At 37.7% G+C, this 19,608-nt stretch overlaps 1 protein-coding gene across 1 annotated transcript in view; it reads left to right on the plus strand.

The window, feature by feature from the left end:
• The first annotated feature begins 4,244 nt into the window (after positions 1-4,244).
• The window catches only part of LOC140231626 (uncharacterized), a 44,274-nt gene continuing 28,910 nt past the window's right edge, over positions 4,245-19,608 (plus strand). Inside the window, exons 1-12 of the mRNA XM_072311777.1 lie at positions 4,245-4,551; positions 5,476-5,676; positions 7,164-7,443; positions 8,100-8,272; positions 9,092-9,283; positions 10,510-10,616; positions 11,488-11,710; positions 12,663-12,833; positions 14,059-14,232; positions 14,919-15,149; positions 17,218-17,450; positions 17,878-18,070. Coding sequence (XP_072167878.1) covers positions 4,293-4,551; positions 5,476-5,676; positions 7,164-7,443; positions 8,100-8,272; positions 9,092-9,283; positions 10,510-10,616; positions 11,488-11,710; positions 12,663-12,833; positions 14,059-14,232; positions 14,919-15,149; positions 17,218-17,450; positions 17,878-18,070 — 2,437 coding nt within the window. The 5' untranslated portion in view covers positions 4,245-4,292. The remainder of the gene's footprint in view (positions 4,552-5,475; positions 5,677-7,163; positions 7,444-8,099; positions 8,273-9,091; positions 9,284-10,509; positions 10,617-11,487; positions 11,711-12,662; positions 12,834-14,058; positions 14,233-14,918; positions 15,150-17,217; positions 17,451-17,877; positions 18,071-19,608) is intronic.

A 19,608-nucleotide genomic window follows, 5' to 3' on the forward strand; every position in this document is an offset into this window, starting at 1 on the left:
TCACTCCATTCCATGTCTACTTCGGTTACAGCTCGTTATTCCGAAGGTTCGTTATTCCGAAGGCTCTTTATTCCTAACATTCGTTATTCCGAAGGTTCATTGTTCCGAATTTCATTTTCGGATTAACCAATCTTCGGGGTAACGAACCTTCGGAATAACGCCACAAATTTTCGGATTAACGAACCCTTTTTCATTTTCGGATTAACGAACCTCTAGGTACATTTATATATGGAATTTGCGTGTTTCGGATTAACGACACTTCGGAATAACAAACCTTCGGAATAGCGAACCTTCGGAATAACGAACAGCACCCTCTACTTCCTTCACTCTGTATGCCGTGTACCTCTCTCCCTCTTCTCTCTCCCCTTTCCTTTATTCTCCCTCTTTAATTTGATTGTCAACCGCTCACAAAATCTTCGTTCATGTCAATCGAAGCCGTACCCGGCTTCTGGGCGTGCGACCTGAGATGGCGCTGTAATTTAAACTCTAGCGGAGAGCACTGTAACTAACAGATCACTCACCTGGTGGAGGATCGATCCCGTAGCAAAGATCGTATACTGAGTGTACGATCTTTGCCCGTATTTTGTACTTAGTTGATGCGGATGAGGACATGACTCCACCTTGGTTCAGGCGAGGAAGCTCTTACGCGATGAGGAAGTATGATTAAAAAATATTCCTCCTTGGTTCGGGCTATAGCTAACTAGGGCCCACACGTCTGAAAGTGAACCCACGACATGGACGGATCCTGAATTCCGTGAATGGGAGGCGCCTTTACAAAATGAAAAGGGTGCACAAGCCCCCCCCCCCCCCGCCCATTTTGTTCTTTTTATTTCTTTTGTTTAAAAAAAAAAATAAAGAGGGGGCGCCCGGCCCTCTGGATCCGCCACTGCACGAAAGACGAGACTAGTATCGGTGTTAAGGATCACAAGACATTTAGTGTGAACTATGAGAGGATTCTCACGGATCGGACGGGGCTATCGCTGTGTATCACCCGAAGGACACCATTTTGTTTGTTTTGTTTTGTTTTGTTTTTTTCCAACTTATGATGCTGATGTACTAGTATACAACACCATTATTAAATTTTGATCGGCATGAATATTTAGTTTGTCCTAGGTTGTTAATTGTTTATTTGCTTGTTTTCATCATGCAGTCTCACATCTTAATCGACCCCGCCAATGCAAGGTACATACATGGAGATGATTCGTATCACTCGTGTGCAGCATTCCCGAGTAATATTAAAATAAATGGGAAAAGAAGCGTCAACCTCGTTTCCTATAAAAAAAATGAATAAAATAAAACTCTCGCTATACTCTCCATGCCTGGAGATGAGATTACGAGATTCAAATCCGTCACGAATGGTTGCTCCCAATGTATACGCATCTCATACAGGCCGCCATTTACTGCATTATACCGGATTGTTTCTGGCTTGAACACCCTAAAAACAGAGAACCTATTATCTAGCTGGACACTGGCTCTAAACTTTAAAGCGCCTCCCGCGATATAAGAAATAAAGTGAATTCTCTCTATTTTACAGACTTTCGAAGGCAATTTACAATCCCAACTCCAATTCCATTTTATAGGGCTCATCCAATCTTGAGCAAATTCGCGATTTGCACACGGCAAAGACAGCCAAACTCTTTCCTTTTCCTCTTATTCTTCTTTGTCCAATTCTTTTTATTATTTTCTTTTTTTTTCTTGTAAAATAATTACTTGAAGAGTAGGGCTTGTTGCATAAAAGTTGCTAAAATGGTAACTTTGCCATCCATGGTAACTTCCATGGAATTCTTGATTTTGATTGGCTGTGGAGTATTGTTGCCATGGTAGTTACCAATGGATGGCAAAGTTACCACAGTAACTTCTATGCAACAGACCCGAAAGTATTGTAGGCTTGAGTATGGGCGAGATGTAAGCCTCGGCCTATACTGCAATTTTATTATGAACAAAATAAAGAGGAGATACGCCCTGTCATTGTACATATTATTGTCATTGCGGAGACTTGTACGTCTTTCCATTTCATCGAGATGTTACATTTTGTCTCGAAGCAAAATTGTGTGCGTGTGTGTGTGTGTGTGTGTGTGTGTGTGTGTGTGTGTTGTGTGTGTGTGTGTGTGTGTGTGTGTGTGTGTGTGTGTGGTGTGTGTGTGTGTGTGTGTGTGTGAAATATATCATTTTCAGATCCAGGTCGGAGGGGAAAATTCCTACTTTGGAGGAAATTTGTAAAAGAATAATAAGTTTTCGGGATGAAGAAAAAGAAATTGCTATAAAAAGAAATAAGTTGGGATTACATTTGCTGAAATGGGAAAATGTTTCTGAAACGAGAGCTTAAGTATTGTTTTGTTTTCTTTTTCTTTTTATTAGTATACAGTGTATTATAGTCATCAGTGGTGAAGGTAATATAATGTGTCGGGCCGCGCGCGGGGAGGGATAAGTTTTTGGTGGTGTAAAAGTTATAGGATTTTGTCCGCAGCTAGGAGTTTGATGAGTTTTGTTTGGTGAATTTGAATGGGTATTTGGAGCGGTATTTGGGTGCGGGCGGACGATACTTTTCTGCATACGGCCATTACACGCTTGTATGTTGTACGTATCAATCAACATGGGAAGTCGTTTTCATTTATAGGAAGGAAGGTGGTATCGCTTCGGGTGTGTTTTGTGTGTGGGGGTGTGTGTGTGCAGGGGCGGATCCAGGGAGGACCACAAACGGCGCACACCCCCCCCCCCTTTATTTTTTGTTGAAACAAAAGAAATAAAAAGAAAAAATGGGGGGAGGGATGCGTGCGCCCCCCTATATTTTTGTAAACACGCCCCCTCTTTACGAAATTCCTGAATCCGCCTCTGGTGTGTATGTGTGTTTTTGGTGTTGGTGTGTATGTGTGTGGGTGTTTGGGGTGTAGGCCCTATGTGTGTGGTGGTTGTGGATGTATGTGTTTGGGGTTGTGGTGGGGGTGTGGGATAGGTTTTAACTAGTGCATCGAGGTTGGTGGGGATGGGGATTTGATTTTCAATGATTCTAGTTTTGTATAACGATTTTTTGCTTTTTTATATATAAACCCTTGTATATACCCTTACATACTCGATTTATAATCGAGTTGTTATGTTGAAGAGAGATGATTGGCAGTATAAGTATACCATAGTCAAAGATATCTTTTTTTTCTGTACATGTCAATACTTTCTCGTGAAGAAATGGTCAGCAGGATTGATTTATAATCGAGTTGTTATGTTTGAAGGGAGATGATTGGCAGTATAAGTTGGTAATGGATTTGTCTTTTGAATGGCATTTGTACCGTTTTTATGTTCATGTTACACCCAGAATGGGTTGATTTATGATTTTTTTGAATGAAATCAATAAAATATCATTGAAAAACAAAAGTGTGTGTGTGTGTGTGTGTGTGCGCGCGTGTGTGTGTATGTATATGTGTTTTGTTTGTTTTGTTTTGTTTTGTTTTGTTTTAAACTGGCAAGGCAGGCCTAGCTATAGGCACCTATTTAATTTTAGATCCAATGCCCATGTTAATTTTTATCGAAGGTCGAAACTAATCAGTTTATTTGCATCCCAGGAATGTGAACATTTTCTGAGAGTCCGAGGAGAGAGAAAAATAAAGAATTTCCTTTCTGTTTTTTCTTCACTGCATCGACATGACCATGGGATTGATGTTAATCACTAGGCAATGCACTAGCCACCTGTCCTTGTCACAATTCCTAACATTACATCAGATTATTGTCGAAGAGAAATGTCAGTCTTGTGGAGCACGTTTCTTTGAATATTGTGTGTCGTTTTGTTCTGAAGGGAGGCATGATTGCTCGCAACATACACGAAGCGCTACTATTGCGTAACCGATTGCCGGCGCATGCAATGATGGCGGATGAGCATGCACCAGAAACTCTTCACTTTTTGTACACTTCCTCCGTATGCCAGTGCATGCAGTGGTAGTAACTGCACCAACATAGTTGGTATTATTTTGACTTCATTTGGGTCTTTAGAAGAATAAGAGAAGACAAAACAAGAATGGAAACGTCAAAAGAGTGTGAAAATGCCAGGAAAACAGACTCAGAGGGAAAAATTTACAGGTATAGAACAATCAAAGGGGCCAGTCACTCTCAGTCTCAGCTTCAACTCATTCCATCCTCGACCGTCGCAGCGATTGCAGCCAAAAGCAGCACTCCTGCCGATAGCTGGTCATCATCCTCGGGGGCAGAACTCAGGCGGTCGTTGCCTAAGCCACGGTGCTTCCTTCCCGCGTCAGAGCAGCTGTGATCAAGTCCAGTAGAGCCGCTCTACCTCAGCCAGCGTTAAAATGGCGCTGTCATTTCTCTTGCCGATTTTCTACATCTTGTATGCAATGCCATTCGTGAACATTCCATCCACGGAGTGCTCTAGACTGCCAGAAAACTATCTTCAAAGTGCTGGAGTGGAGGAAGAGCTAGAGACGAGCGAGAGAGAAATTCTCGTAGCCTTCAAAGGACATCTCAACCAAACTCTTCGAAATTATCAGGCCGAGCTTCACCACTCACTTCTAGAAGAATTACATGTATACAACCGTCGGAAAAGACGAGGCAAGTTTTCAGTTTCCATTGTGAAGTAGGATAAAGTTTTTTTGGAAATCTCTCTGGCGGCCAAATATGTAGGATGTGGGGAAAAATGTTTAAGTGATAAATGATGTTGATTAACTGAATACATTGCTAGTAACTTGTTTTCATAGAACCATTCTCTTGAACAAATCAAATCAATGAGTCATACGAAACCATTACATTAGAAATCTTGGCAGAAATGTTCATTATGCACATTTTTTCCCTATTGAATATCCAAACAAACTTTAGGTTGTTTAAATCTTCTGGATTGTTAAGGCAGATTGGACATGGAAGGAATTTCTGATAAACTGCCACATTTTATCATGACAATACTCTGACTAAAAGAGGATTAGTGTGAATACTGGGAATTTGAAAAAAAAAAATCCATAAATGAAAAAAAGTTGAAGAAAAATTTTGTCATCAAGTTAATACCTCTATCTGGTACGTAGAGCACTTACATTTGAAATGCATTCATGCTAACATTTATAAATGTTAGCATGAATCGCAAGATAAATCTTGCGATGAGAATTTTCAGCATGCTTTTAACATGCTAAACATATTTTCTCAAAATCCGTGCTATGGAAGCGTCACAATTTTGTATTAACCTTTTTCATGTCATTCAATGATCAGTGTTTTCTGTCATCTTTGGAAATGTGAACAGGTATGATGTAACTTTGATTGATAATAACATGGAATAATACAATTTTTTAAGGAAGAAGTTCAGAAAGTGATTCTTCATCCTTTATTCCTTAATTTTACCGGTTGCTGCTGGTGATTTTCTGATTACTGCAGGCATGTATAGGCAAATATGAAAAATCTGAGCAAGAGCCAAGATCTCTTTATTTTTGTCATGTCAAGAAATTTTGAAAGAAATTCATGACCAAATAATTCAACTCTATTTCACCACAGAACTTGTAGTGAATGAGAACCTGTACTGGGACGTTCAAACTGAGACAGATATTCCTACAGACTTCAGCATTGCCAAACATTTCTACAGTGATGGAGATGACTATCTTATCCTGGGGTACAATCAAGTGTCAGAGGGAACGTATACCACAGATGCAGAAATCTTCAAGTTCAGCACTACTACTGGGACTTTCACAACTACAGGTAAATTGAGAACCAGGTATTCAATATAATCTTACTGATCTTACAGGCAACTCTTCTTGATTTTACCTCTTTTAACCGGAAATGATTGAAGAAAACTGTTACAAGATTGACCGAATCAACAATCAAATTATATTTAGCATATCTTCCTTCCCATATGATATGGCATTGAAAAAAACACTTTGTGGGAACACACTTTAATTGCATAAAGATCAATGCTTTATTATCATAATTTTGAATGATACCCTACTTGCTGCATCCTGCATTCAAGTTTAGGGAATGTTTTCAATTAAATTGAATGCAACTATCTGTATGTAGATGTCAGTAAATGAATATTAATTTTTACTATAGCTCAGCTGCAAGGGGGGGGGGGGGGTCATGAGGGTCGAACGACCCCCCCCCCCCAGAATTTCAGAAGGTCCACATTTTTGCAAAATACAATTTTTTTGAGGGCCTTTCCCCAAATAGGAGTGCACCAGATCATTCAATTTCAGTTCAAAAAATGAAAAATCTCCTTTGAGCGGGCCCACACCCTCCCCCTTCTGTCCATCTGCATGTACATGTATTAGACTTTCATAGTACACAGTGAAAGGATGCAGACGTGGTGTAAAGAAAAATGTGTCAGACACCACAATTTAGCCCTTCACATCGTTCTTATAAATATGAATTTTTCTTACTTTTTGATTGAATATTAACCCCAAAAGTATGCACCAGATCATTGAATTCCAGTTCTAAAAATGCAAAAGCTCCCTGTGTGGGAGGGGGACACTCCCTCCCACACCCTTCCCTCGTGTCCATCTCCCCTGACTTACTCTAGCACACAGTGAAGACGCACACAGATTGGAAAAAATGGTGACAGACCCCTCAATTTAGCCATTCTGATTATTCTTGAATTTATTTCTTGATTTTTGATTAACAATTTGCCAAGTATTTCCCACCGAAAAGTGCACCAGATTGTTGAATTTCAGTTCTAAAAATGAAAAATATCCGTCATGTGGGCCCACACTTTCCATATTTTCTTCGCATACTATCTTTCATTGCAAAGAGGTCCAAAAATTTATGATCATGACCCCCCAGAAAAAAATCCTGGATACACCCCTGGTTTAACCATCATTATCAAAGTTGTTATAAAATGTGTTGTGTAATAGATTATAGTTTAAGAATACATTGTAAGAGCAGTGGGTTTACCTTTAATCTTTTGATCAATGAAGATCAAACTACTGTAAATGCGGGTAATCAGAAAAAATGACTTTCGTTCTGCTTGCAAGTGATAGATTATTCATGGACTTATAAAAGGTTATGTCAAGCAATGAATGAAATGTTCAAACAATTGCAAGTGAAACTTGGTACATAATACTTATTTGTTATGATTGCAGAGGCCTTCAAAGGGTACCACCTGGCAATCCAAAGATGAGTCAATATTTGCTTTACCTTTCAGAACATTGTTTTTATAGGTGATTTATATTTCAATATTGTGCTTACTCACACAGATGTTACATTCACAACCTATGGACTCGCTGACATTGAACCATTTCTCATTTCTGATGAAATCTACATCGCTGTGGCAAATGGCCAGTTTGGGGCCACGTCATATCAAGGTCTCTCCCGCATTTTGACCTTTGACCCTGCTGGTCCTTCAGTCAACCATGTCCAGTACATGTACACATACGGAGCATCAGCACTAGAGGCTTTCCTTTATGAAGGCGACACTTACTTAGCAGTGGCAAACCAACGCAGGAATTCTTATTTCAGATATTTGGTAGACTCAAAGTAAGTACTGTGGTGTGCCAGAGATTATCATAGACAATGGTGTATTAAGTGAAACAGAAGTCAAACATTGGAGTATAAGAGTCACTCACTGATACCCTCACTGATTGACCATTTTGTTTTGTGATTTGCCACATGTGACCACTGCAATGTTTTTTAATTTCATGTCTTTATAACATTGTTTGTACAGAGCACTGAAATAATCTGTTTTTTACAATTATGATTGTAAGCATGTGCAATTCAGCCTTTGGCTGCCAACATGATTTTTAATAAAACCTGTTCAATTCAATTCAATTCAATAAGAATCATGTAGAACATGATAATTAAGTGAGCTTTACCAAACTAGTGATAGTGACGTTCATGCATTTACCCATCTTGCATCAAGTGAAAAAGTCATTGGTACTTGCTCGCACTAATGTTAAAGAAATTGAAATTCGTCCTCATTTAGAAAAATATAAGAAAAACAACATGAGGAAATAAAACTTAAGTAACCCATTGTATACATATGAATCTAATGCTGAATGACTTAAGTCCTTTAAATTTAATCAGGATGTCTTCATTGCATTAATTTGTTGTGCCAAATGTACAATGTGCATTCATGTAATGAAACAAAATCAAGTATTGTCAGTAATGTTCTTGTCATCTCTCCATATCAACAGAATATATCGCTATGCTGGTGCATACTTTGATGAGGTTGTTTCCTTGACGGCCCATGGTGCCAGTGACATTGCGGCTGCAACCATTGGATTCAATCTGTATGTGGCTATTGCTCAGTATGTAGACAATGATGGGAGCTACACAGAAGGAACAATGCTGTATCAAATGGATACAAGTGAGTCATGGTGAACTTCTAGGTGAAACAGACAAATCTTTTACTTTTTAACGTCTTTGGTGAAGAAATACATTGAGAATCCATTTGAAATTTCATCTAATAATACACAAAAATGTTCTTTTTTCCCTTCGTATCTTGTAAAGAGATAGCCCAGTTTGTAAGTGGTAATTGTTAAATTGAAATTACTTTACTGGGGAAAGAAGTAATGAAGGTAAGGATATGTGACATACATTAAAGAAAAAGCTTTGAATGATTGTCATCAGCATGAGATGTTAACATACTGTGGAAAAAATACAGAATCACCTTTATGATTTTACAGAGTAAAACACTTCTGTCTTTCAGTCAGTTATTACCTGATCTAAACTTTCTGTCCAGATGCAATGAATAAAATTGATCATGTTATGCTCAATGGTTGAATTCTGGAGTTAAACAATACATGGGAATGCCCAATATGTTGAAATGTCATTGCTCCACTTTCTTCCTTATAAACAAGTGATACAACATAAATTGTTCTGATTTAGTTGTGCTCCCTGTTGGTAGTTGCTCCTGGATGTAATCTTGCAGATGTCTTAGGTTCAGAATGAAGAATTCAAGACCTAATGTCTTATTTAATGGAACCTATAATTCCTTACCAAGATATGCTTACCATGTTAAGTCTACAGTTGATAAAAACCTCAAAGCAATATCTGCATGAGATTCCACATCAGTTTGAGATGGTGTAACTATGTGTCTCCCAATTCAAACCCTTCAAATTGATCGCCATGATTCCTAACGCTGATTTTTTTTTTTTTCCAATTTGCTGTTTATGCCATCTCTTAGGCACTGATGCAGACACTGGAGAATTACTGGTGGAAATGATCAAGCTACAAGTCATTCCAAGTTCTGCTCCCAAGTCACTGGAGATGTTCATCGAGGGTGGTCACACCTACTTGGCCATTGCAAACCATCTCTCTGTGGTAAATGAAGTTGAGAATCCTATCACGGATTCTGTCATCTACTGGTGGGCCACAGGTAAGTCACACCCGTGCTCACTGTGCTGAAAAAACAAGTTAATGAGACTAAGAAATTTTTTTTATTCACTAGTTGTACAGTATGTCTGCTTTTAAACCATGAGTAGGACTTTGCTCCGAAATTTTAGGTCATGTAGTGTTTAAGAAATAAATATCAACTGTGTAAGAGACCATGATATACATGTCATGTATATAGGTCATTTTGTTCCTTTTGATGCCTGCACCAAACATACCAAGCAGTGATCATTCAAACAAAGAAAGAGGAAGAGAGGATAAATAGTATGAAGAGAACATGAAAGAGAAAGAGGAGAATAATGTGGATGATGATGATGATGATGATGATTGATGACAAAGAATGTTAAGAATGGAGTGAATCATATATCATAGAATGTCCTTCACAAAGAATTTTCATTTCTCTGTAGCGTAGTCTATTAGTTAACCCAGATTTCAGTGATTTGTACCATTCCTTGAGCTTCTTGGTTACAAATTTCTTTCAACCCGACATTATAAAGAAAATACAATGTTCATTCCAAAGATATTCTTGTTTTCAAGAAACAGGATGCATTATGAATGTAGAAGGTAACATTCTCAGAAAGAATTGAAATGTGATAGACAGAACATTTATTTCATGACTTTAACTTGAAAATATATTGTTTTTCAAAAGTGTTTGATTATCTTTGCTTTGCTGTGATGCATGTCTTTTTCTTTTCTTTTTTTCACTCTTATAGCTCTTGATGAACGATGGGTTGCAAATTCATTCATTTATTTTTTTTTTCAATTTCCAACAGAAACATATAAATATTTTACAGAAGTTGAATACAGAAATTACATCACAATACAAATTGCATGAATATTCAAGTTTTTGCAATGCCACGGTAAGATGTCAACAAGAATATGTTCCATCAGGTGTGAGTTTCTTCAATTTATCTCCCTCTACAAATTAAATTTGTTAAGATTGCAACTGTTGATCTGTAAATTAACAAACATGTCAAAAAAGAACCAGTGGGACTAGAACCTGTTATCTACTGCTTTTCGGGCAGCAAAATTACCACCAGGCTGTCCCTGGATGTCATCATGTTTGTTAATTTACAGATCAGCAGTTGCGATCTTAACAAATTTAATTTGTAGAGGGAGACGAATTGAAGAAACTCACACCTGAACCTTCACCCCTCTGAATAATCTTTCTTTCATTTAATATGTTCTGTCTTTCTTCATTCTATTTCCCAGATAATCAGTTCATAGAATATCAGACAATACAGACAGATGGTGCGATGCAGTTTGAACACCTGGCGCTTTCTTATTCACCAAGTCTTCTCGCTGTTGCTGATCTCACTGTAAGCAAACATCATTTCTGGATATTTTCTGTTCTATTCTGAAGAAAACCATATCATTGCCAGCTCTTGCAGGCCATGAAACACTACAATTTAGCTCACTTACACAGTGCACTCCTGTTATAACGCACACGGTTATGACGACATTCCGGTTGCAACGAAATGAAAATCCAGGTCGCAAAATTATCGGCTCTGTGTTTTTGTATTGCTTATTTGTTTGGTTATAACGAAATTTTGATGTAACGAAAGAAATTTGCCAGTCCCAAGGACTTCGTTATAATGGGAGTCCACTGTATAGCACGTCTAACTGGTTTGTTGCTTCCTTTGAAATCTTCTATGGAAGTGGAGAAGAGAAAATAGTCATGAATATTGTTATCTCATTATCGTAACGTTGAAAGAATAGAGAAGTTGAAGCTAGTTTAGTAACCCTTTGATGTCATCACTAACATGATGCACCTTTTAGCTCGGGTACATTACTGAAGAAATTGATTATCTCCGTAAATAATGTGAGTGGAATGTTTAAAGGTCCCTCAATTACAAAAGAAGAAGATTTACACAAATAAGATCAGTTCCCACGTTTTCATCTATTCTTGAGTTGTTGCCATAACTGTAAAAGTAGAACTTTTTGCACATATAATTTTTCACGCTCAGCTTAGTAAAGACAATTTTGCTTTTTATTGATTCTGATGAATCAAAATATAAAGTACAACTGCAATATTACATATTCCATGTTGCATAAGCAAACAAATTTGTGTGTGTTTATTTTTGCTCTGGTTTTATGCCTCACGAAATGCACAAAATTTACACACCCGGACAATTCACTCTTTTACAGTATTGCTCTCCATAATGATTTTTGTATTTGACTTTCTTCCAGGGACTGAAATTCTACCACTTCAGTGATGATGCATGGTGGGAGGAAGCAGATACAGATCTCCACCTCAACAATCCCTCAGTCCGACTCACTAACATTCATGTCGAGTCCTTCAGCATGGATAACACTGAATATTTGGCGACAGCTAGCAGCACTTTTTGGACAACTGAGCACCGAAATCTTACTTCCTCAAACTTTTTCTCTTTTGACCATGTGAATGTCACAAGTAAGTTTCAAGCATTCATATGTAGTACACGTAGGAATAGGCTGATGTAGATTATCATTCGTCCAGTGGAAATGTAACCTATAATATTCAAAAGTAAAAGAACTGGACTAGAAATTTACTATGTTCGACTTTTTTTAATCGGCGAAACATCACACAATGTAAGTCCCAATCCACTTTTTTTTTTGGAAATTTATAAGAATTTTGGAGGTTATATGTAGGCAGGTATTTGTGGGATATTAAGTGTGAGTTCACATCTTAACAAGATATAGATGTTAAAAGCGTAAGAGCTATAAAAAGAGCAGAGCATATTTACATTTGTCTGTTTCACTGGATAATATCCTTCAAGGGAACCCAAACCCAAAGAGCAATGTGAATTGAGTGAAAGCAGCAACATTAGTAGAACACATCAGTGAAAGTTTGAAGAAAATTGGCTGATCAATGCAAAAGTTATGAATTTTTAAAGTTTTGGTGCTGGAACCGTTGGATGAGGAGACAAAAATTCACTTCTCGAGCATAATGAAAGAGCACTTGACTAACCGCTTTCAGAAAGCAGGGGCAATAATTGCTACCCTTTATGTCAATGTTAAGTTGATGGAATGTGTAATTTTCATGGAAAATGAATTTTTGTGGAATTTTCTTTATATTTTCTTTATGTTGTTGTCCACACATACGTCATAACCTCTAGTAGTCTCCTCATCTAGCGGTTCCAACACCAAAACTTTAAAAATTCATAACTTTTGCATTAATTGTCCGATTTTCTTCAAACTTTCACTGATGTGTTCTACTAATGTTGCTGCTTTCACTCAATCCACATTTCTCTTTGGGTTTGGGTTTCCTTTAATCAACAAGGTTTCTCATTGTAGTATTATGTGTGGTGCACACATTAACAATATGCTCTATAAACCTCTACAGCCAGTTGAAATACGTGTCTGCTCTCTTTACTGCTCTACAGCAACTACATTTGTCAATACAACTGCCGTATACCTTCCAAGTTGTATCCAGAACATGACTTTAGCTGTGGACGAGAGCACAGAAAATGTGAGCAAGACGATTGAGAAGCTGGGAAAAGGTTTGAGTAAGACAAAAGAGGGTCAAGTTGTCAACAGTGATATCATCATAACAGGTTAGTACTGCCTGCAATTTGTTTATAATATTTTACAGTAATGCTATGAATGTATTGTGCTCATTTACTGTATAAGCTGTTATTTACTCGTACAGATATATATATATATATATATATATTTTTTTTTTTTTGCGAATTAGGAGGTCACAGGCATTTTTGAGAGATGTTGTTTTCTTGAATCGACACCGAAGCTTCCATAAACGTATTGCTACCATAGCGTATGGCAACATTTTCACGTGTTGTTAAATTCGCGGTCCAATAGTGATTTGCAAAATTCGCAAAAATTAGACTCTCGCGAAAATAACAGCTTATACAGTATTGTATAGTATAAAAAAACAACAACAATATTCTATCTGAAATTAGAAGCTTTATCTCTTTGTCTCCACCCCAGCTACTGCGGAGCATAAAAGTCAGCCATGTTTCATGTGAAGTGAGATGCTGTATTGATTTTGATTTGCTTAGTTCTTCTTGAAATCTGTTATGGGATCTTGATAATGTAAGAATAGATAATACTGATTGACTGTCAGTGTGTATTTATATATGAAATACAGTTGCCTTTTTCCCCCACATTCTGATGGCAGAAGATTATTCATCATCATTGCCAAACGTTACAATTTTAACTTTGTCTGTGGTAATCTATGGAAAAAAACATTGTTTTTGGCCTAACCACAAGAGTAATAGTGGTTGGATTTAGGCATTTAAAAATAATTGGTTGATTGAAAATGCCATAGTGTTACATTTCCTGCAACCAAAAATTTCTGATTTCAGGACACAATGAGAATTGAAAGTTGGACAGTAGGTAGTTTAGATATGATGTGAAAGTCTCAATTTGTAACAAATTGCAAATCTATTGTTCAACCAGATTACACAACTACCCTTTTTAAGAGCATTAAAATCTGCTACTGTGTATGCCATTTATATTTTGCAGGGTTTTTATATTCACAAATTTCATGGGCCAGGTGCTTGTCATACTTTTAACAACATGCAAATATATATTACTCTTATCCTGACATGAAATTGACATGCATCCGTACATTTTTCTGTTTATTGCTGTACTCCATGATTGCAAATTTAATCTCTTGTCATTTTGTCGAAGTCTTGATCCACCCAAAATTTGACTTGCTTAATATATAGCACATACAGTACTTTTGTCATACATGTCCTTTTAATAGAAGCGTTGTATGGAATGGAATTGATACTCAATGTTTTGTCTATCATTTGACAGGTACTGTGAAGCTACCAGCTCTGAGGACCAAGAAGATAACAATCAAGAAAGGACAGGATTATGAACTTGATCCCGCTTTACCAGAATCAATAAATACTAATGCTGGCAGAATCGACACACTGGAAGCAGAACCGCCTTCTTTTGTCACAAAGTCTACTCAACAGACTATTGAAGGTTAGAGATTTTGTTCAAGTTATTGAATGCATAGGGGTAAACTTTAATGTAGTAGTCTTTATGATATGTAAATATGATCAATTGTGGTATAGCAGGCAGAGCTTTGGATCTTCAGACAAGAGTCTTGGTGTAGATCCTGTATGACTGCAGACAAGATGTTTAGCCCCTCTCTTTGACCAAGAAGCTTCCCTGCAAACCTGGCAGTAATAGGGTAATTAATAGCAAGCCAGAGTCCTCTAGGAGAACATGGCTTACACGGGAGAATTTCCTCTGAGCAATAAGATATTAATTTTGTCATTGTTTATTTTGAAAAACATGTCTCCTAGTTCTTCTTGACTCTGAAATTGTAGGTAGATAGTGCTTTTTATTCTGGTTTCCTTAGCAAAATAGCAAGACAAAGGATATTCATGCAGAGGGGAATCTGTTTTTGATGAAGGACAAACTTGAAACTTTGTTGCATTCGTTAAGGAAATTTGTGAGAACAAAGTGGCTTGAAACAATCACTTGCTATAAACTAATAGAGGTATACCCTTCATTTTTCTGTTTATTAATAATGTCCTTCAAACCATAAATCCTTTTAAGCTGACTTGAATCTCATGTATGAATATTCATGAAGTATCATTCACCTACACACACATTTATCACATCATGTAAACTTTCCCCAAACCTTTCCATCGTCCACAAAGGACCTGTTACTGCCACAGCGACACAGACCGTCGTCACGGGCAACGGTGCTGCTGGGTCCTTTACATCAGATGACAGTCTCATCAGCTCTGTCAACCTTCCCTACATTGACAGCGTAGCCTTGAGGAGCAGCGGAGATCAGACAATGACTGGTCAGGTGACATTCAATGCCGATCTGACCGTTGGAACAGCTGTGACGGTCAATGGGCTGATCGGTGGCATATCAGTTCCGGGTAAGGTCATTGTAGAATGCTCCATGATATTGGACATTGACATGACATTGGATATTGGATTAGTGACTATTCAAAAATTACTTTCTCTCTCTCTTTTATAAATGTTTTGAGTTGAGTGTTAATATATGCAGTTGTTTTTTTAAATGAAAAAAAAGTACTTTACAGGGGTGTATGGCTTTTGCAACCATTTTCTCCCTTACTCTAAATGCATACCTAAGTAGATATGTACTCTCTCTGTCCTGTGTTAGCAAAAGGAAGAAAATACCAAGTGTTATATTTATTTTTTGTGTATAAATGAACAAAATGTGTTCATCATTTACAGTGAAATCAGTACAAAGTTGTGTGGTTTTGACAGGTTATCTTTCCATAGGTTATATTTCTGCTCAAAACTTCGTATCCAAGGAGAATGTTCTAAGCCCAATATGAAAAAAAAAAAGAAGATGATAACTAATGATTTATCACTCCTCCATCTAGCCTTTAAAGATGTTGATCCTTTCTGCAGTATCAAAGTGCGTTTCAGATATGATGGAGATATTTTTGATTTGCGTCGCCTAAAAGCCAAAACTAAGATACTCACAGATTATATAAGAGAAGCTCAGTATGCTGATGATATTGCCATTTTTTGTAATGAGTCTTCTGCACTACAGACTCTTTTATCTGCATACAACACATTATCCCTAAAGATGGGTCTACGTATCAACATTAAGAAAACAGAGACAATGAGTGTGGGAGAGCAAGTTGATTTCTACATTGATGGAAATAAACTTTGTAGAGTTGACCGTTTCAAATATCTTGGCAGTTACATTACAAAAGACTGCAAAGTAGATGAAGAACTCAAGGCACGCATTCAAGCCGCATCATGTGCAATGGGAAGATTGAGGCAAAGAGTATTTCAGTGCCGGGATTTGACTACCGAAACAAAACTCAAAGTGTATAACCAATGTGTGACCCCTTTACTGCTATATGGGAGTGAAACATGGACACTCTATCGGCGCCATATAAAGCAGCTCAGGACCATTCAACAACGACACCTTAGGTCTATTCTCCACATCAAGTGGGACCACTTTGTCACAAATGATGAAGTATTGGAACAGGCAAAAACACTTGACATTGAAACCACCCTCGTTAAAAATCGACTACGATGGGTTGGTCATGTTGTGCGAATGGAAGCTGCCAGACCTGTCAAGGAGCTCTTTTTTGGAGAGCTTGATGATGGCTCTCGCAGTACAGGACGCCCTCATCTGAGATACAAAGATACAATCAAAGACATTCTGAGGAGAGCTGATGTCCTTCACAACTGGAGCGACCATGTTGATAACAGACATGAATGGCGGAAATTCACTCATGATGTTAGCATGAAAATTGATCATCAGAGGAAGGAGGTTAACAAGTTGAAAATAGAAAAGCGTCACCAACAACAGTCAAGATGAAAAATGGACGTTTGTTTTGATGTTTCTTTTGAATTTTTGGTAATCTCATCTTGTAAATTGTATTTTTGCCCGTGTCGGGATTTAGGCGTATATACATATCTTTCTTAACCTTTTGGCATTTTAAACACACTGCATGTTATTAATTGCTTTGCTCTTGTGCAGCTATGGAGCCTGTAATATTTACTATGACATTCAGGGTCATACAGCTGTACAAATACCCATACATATAACTGCTGATTAGTGTTTGAAAATCAAACATGGAAAAATTCAGTGACTTTTGTTGCAAATACAAGCATGTATGTTATGATATCAAATGCCAATTTTCAATGAATATGGCAATTTCAGGCAAAAGAGGCCAAAAAAAAAATGCAAACAAAAAAACAAAATATGTTCTTTTAATGTCTCCAGTATTATCAAGTTTGTGTTGCTATTGAAATAGTGGGATAACAGAAATCAAGTAGATACACATGTAAATGACACAGATAAACACCAAACTTACTGTAGTATATAGCACTTTCTTTCAACAGTATATATGCAGCAAGAGATGTCAAAATCATATGCAGCATATTTTGTAAACCTTTTCTTTTGACACTCAGGTTGCAATCATGTTATTTACTCTCCGTTGTACCATCACACAGCCAATGTCATGGACAAGAGTAGCACCCAGACTGTCGATGGATCGAAAACTTTTGATGCAAACGTCAACTTCCATGCCAACGTAGACGTTGACGGCACAGTCAATGGTCTCGACCTTAACTCTGACGTAGTCCTGACAAGCCGGACTGCCACTGTAGCTGGGACTAAGACCTTCTCCCAAGACATTACCCTCAGCACACCCTTGGCTGTCGCCAATGGAAAAACTGTTGATACGGTAATCAAGGGGTGCCATTAAAACGTACTGATGGATTACAGATTCTAAGCAAATGTCAACAAAGTTGCAGCTTTTAATGACTATGAACAGTGAATTTCTTAACATTTTTGTTGTATCTCCACTGAGATGCATCATATCAAAATTCTTCAACTTTTCCAGACAAAAAAATTACTGTCATGTTCAACTGTATGGGTAGTAATGTATAATGATATGCTGTTTTCTTTGGGAGTCTATGAGATCTCGCTCTCTGTCAGTTTGTGTTTCATTCTCACAATGCAGTTTGATATTCTAGCAAAAACATGTCAATACTAGGATCAGTATTCTGCCATAGTCTTATAAAGACCTGTTATTCTCAATCATATATTTTATGACATCATCAGTGGTATTTTATGACATCATCAATGGTATTTCCTGCTCCTGTTATCAGGTTGATGTATCAGAGTTTTCCAGCTTAGTGCTGAGTGTGAGTGAAGGTGGCTTGATCACTGGGGATGTGGACTTCAGCAGTCCTCTCACGATTGATGGCAATGTCGTCATTGACAACGATGAGATCAATGGAGTGGACTTTGTAGCTGCCTACAATGATGCTGTGTTTGTAGACACATCTCAGACAATCACAGGTTTGTTAGGATGAACACATCTCTCTCATTCTCTCTTCTCTTTCTCTCTCTTGCAATTTTTTTTTTAATCTTCCTCCTTTGCTCTACCTTCCTCCTCTATCTCTTTCTCATTTTTTTCTCCACCTTTTCATTTATCAAATGTTGTTAATGCTGCTCAAAAGGTATTACAACTTGTGCACAAAATTCTATATTTTGTCTTCTCTCTGGTGTTTTCCTCTGTCTATGTGGATACTTTCACCTTTTAAAAAAAAATTTGTATTTGTGTGTGTTGGTGGGGGGGGGGGGGGGGGGTGTCGTTCCCTAACATTTGAAAGCGCATGATTAAGTATTTTTTTTTGGCATATATAGTCGGGTACCTAAGGGGGGGTCACCGTGCACCCCCCCAGGACTCCTCAAAACTTACATTTTCAGGATCCTCATGACATACCAAAACATAATCAAGATGTTAACAGGAACGAAAAGTGGCTGTTCTAGGTGAAATTTAATGTATTCTATTGTTTTTCATAATTTCTCATGTATTTCTTTGTTTTTCAACTTTTTCAACTTTTGTTTTTTCTTTGTTTTTCTATTGGAAATTGTCACTGATCACTTTTCTACCATAATTAGCACAAAACTAATCAATGAAAGCGATTAATTGTAAAAATAATCAGGTTTTCATGACTTTCATGACAGAGCACCTGTTTTCCATAGGAAATGTACACAAAAGCACAAAATTGTGCCCGTTTTGGGACGACATTCCGTTACAAAAATGGGCGTGACTTCGCATAAGTATGCGGGGAAGTTGCAAATTTGGTCTCAAAAGTTGCGTGAGACTTGAACAAAACAAAGTCAAGTAAGTTTTGAGGAGTCCTGGGGGGTGCATGGTGACCCCCCCCCCCCCTTAGGTACCCTACTATGTAGGCCCTACATGTAGTAAGCACATTATATATTACATACATAAGGACGGGGGGGGGGGGATCTGCCACCCCCCCCCCTCAAAGTTTCGCGCTGTAAATCTGTCGCGAGGCTTCTTGACTTTGTTTGGTCAAGTCTCGCACAACTTTTGAGACCAAATTTGCAACATCCGCGTATACTTTTGCGACGTCACGCCCATTATTGTAACGGAATGTCTCCCCAAAATGGGCACAATTTTGTGATTTTGTGTACATTTCCTATGGAAAACAGGTGCTCTGTTATGAAAGTCATGAAAACCTGATTATTTTTACAATTAATCACTTTCATTGATTAGTTTTGTGCTAATTATGGTAGAAAAGTGGTCAGTGACAATTTCCAATAGAAAAACAAAGAAAAAACAAAAGTTGAAAAACAAAGAAATACATAAGAAATTATGAAAAACAATAGAATACATTAAATTTCACCTAGAACAGCCACTTTTCGTTCCTGTTAACATCTTGATTATGTTTTGGTATGTCATGAGGATCCTGAAAATGTAAGTTTCGAGGAGTCCTGGGGGGGGGGGGGGGTGTACGGTGACCCCCCCTTAGGTACTCAAGTAATAAATGATTGATCTAAGACCTATGAAAGGAATTCAGATTCTA

Source organism: Diadema setosum, chromosome 8 (assembly GCF_964275005.1).
Source record: "Diadema setosum chromosome 8, eeDiaSeto1, whole genome shotgun sequence".
Classification (NCBI taxonomy): Eukaryota; Metazoa; Echinodermata; class Echinoidea; order Diadematoida; family Diadematidae; genus Diadema; species Diadema setosum.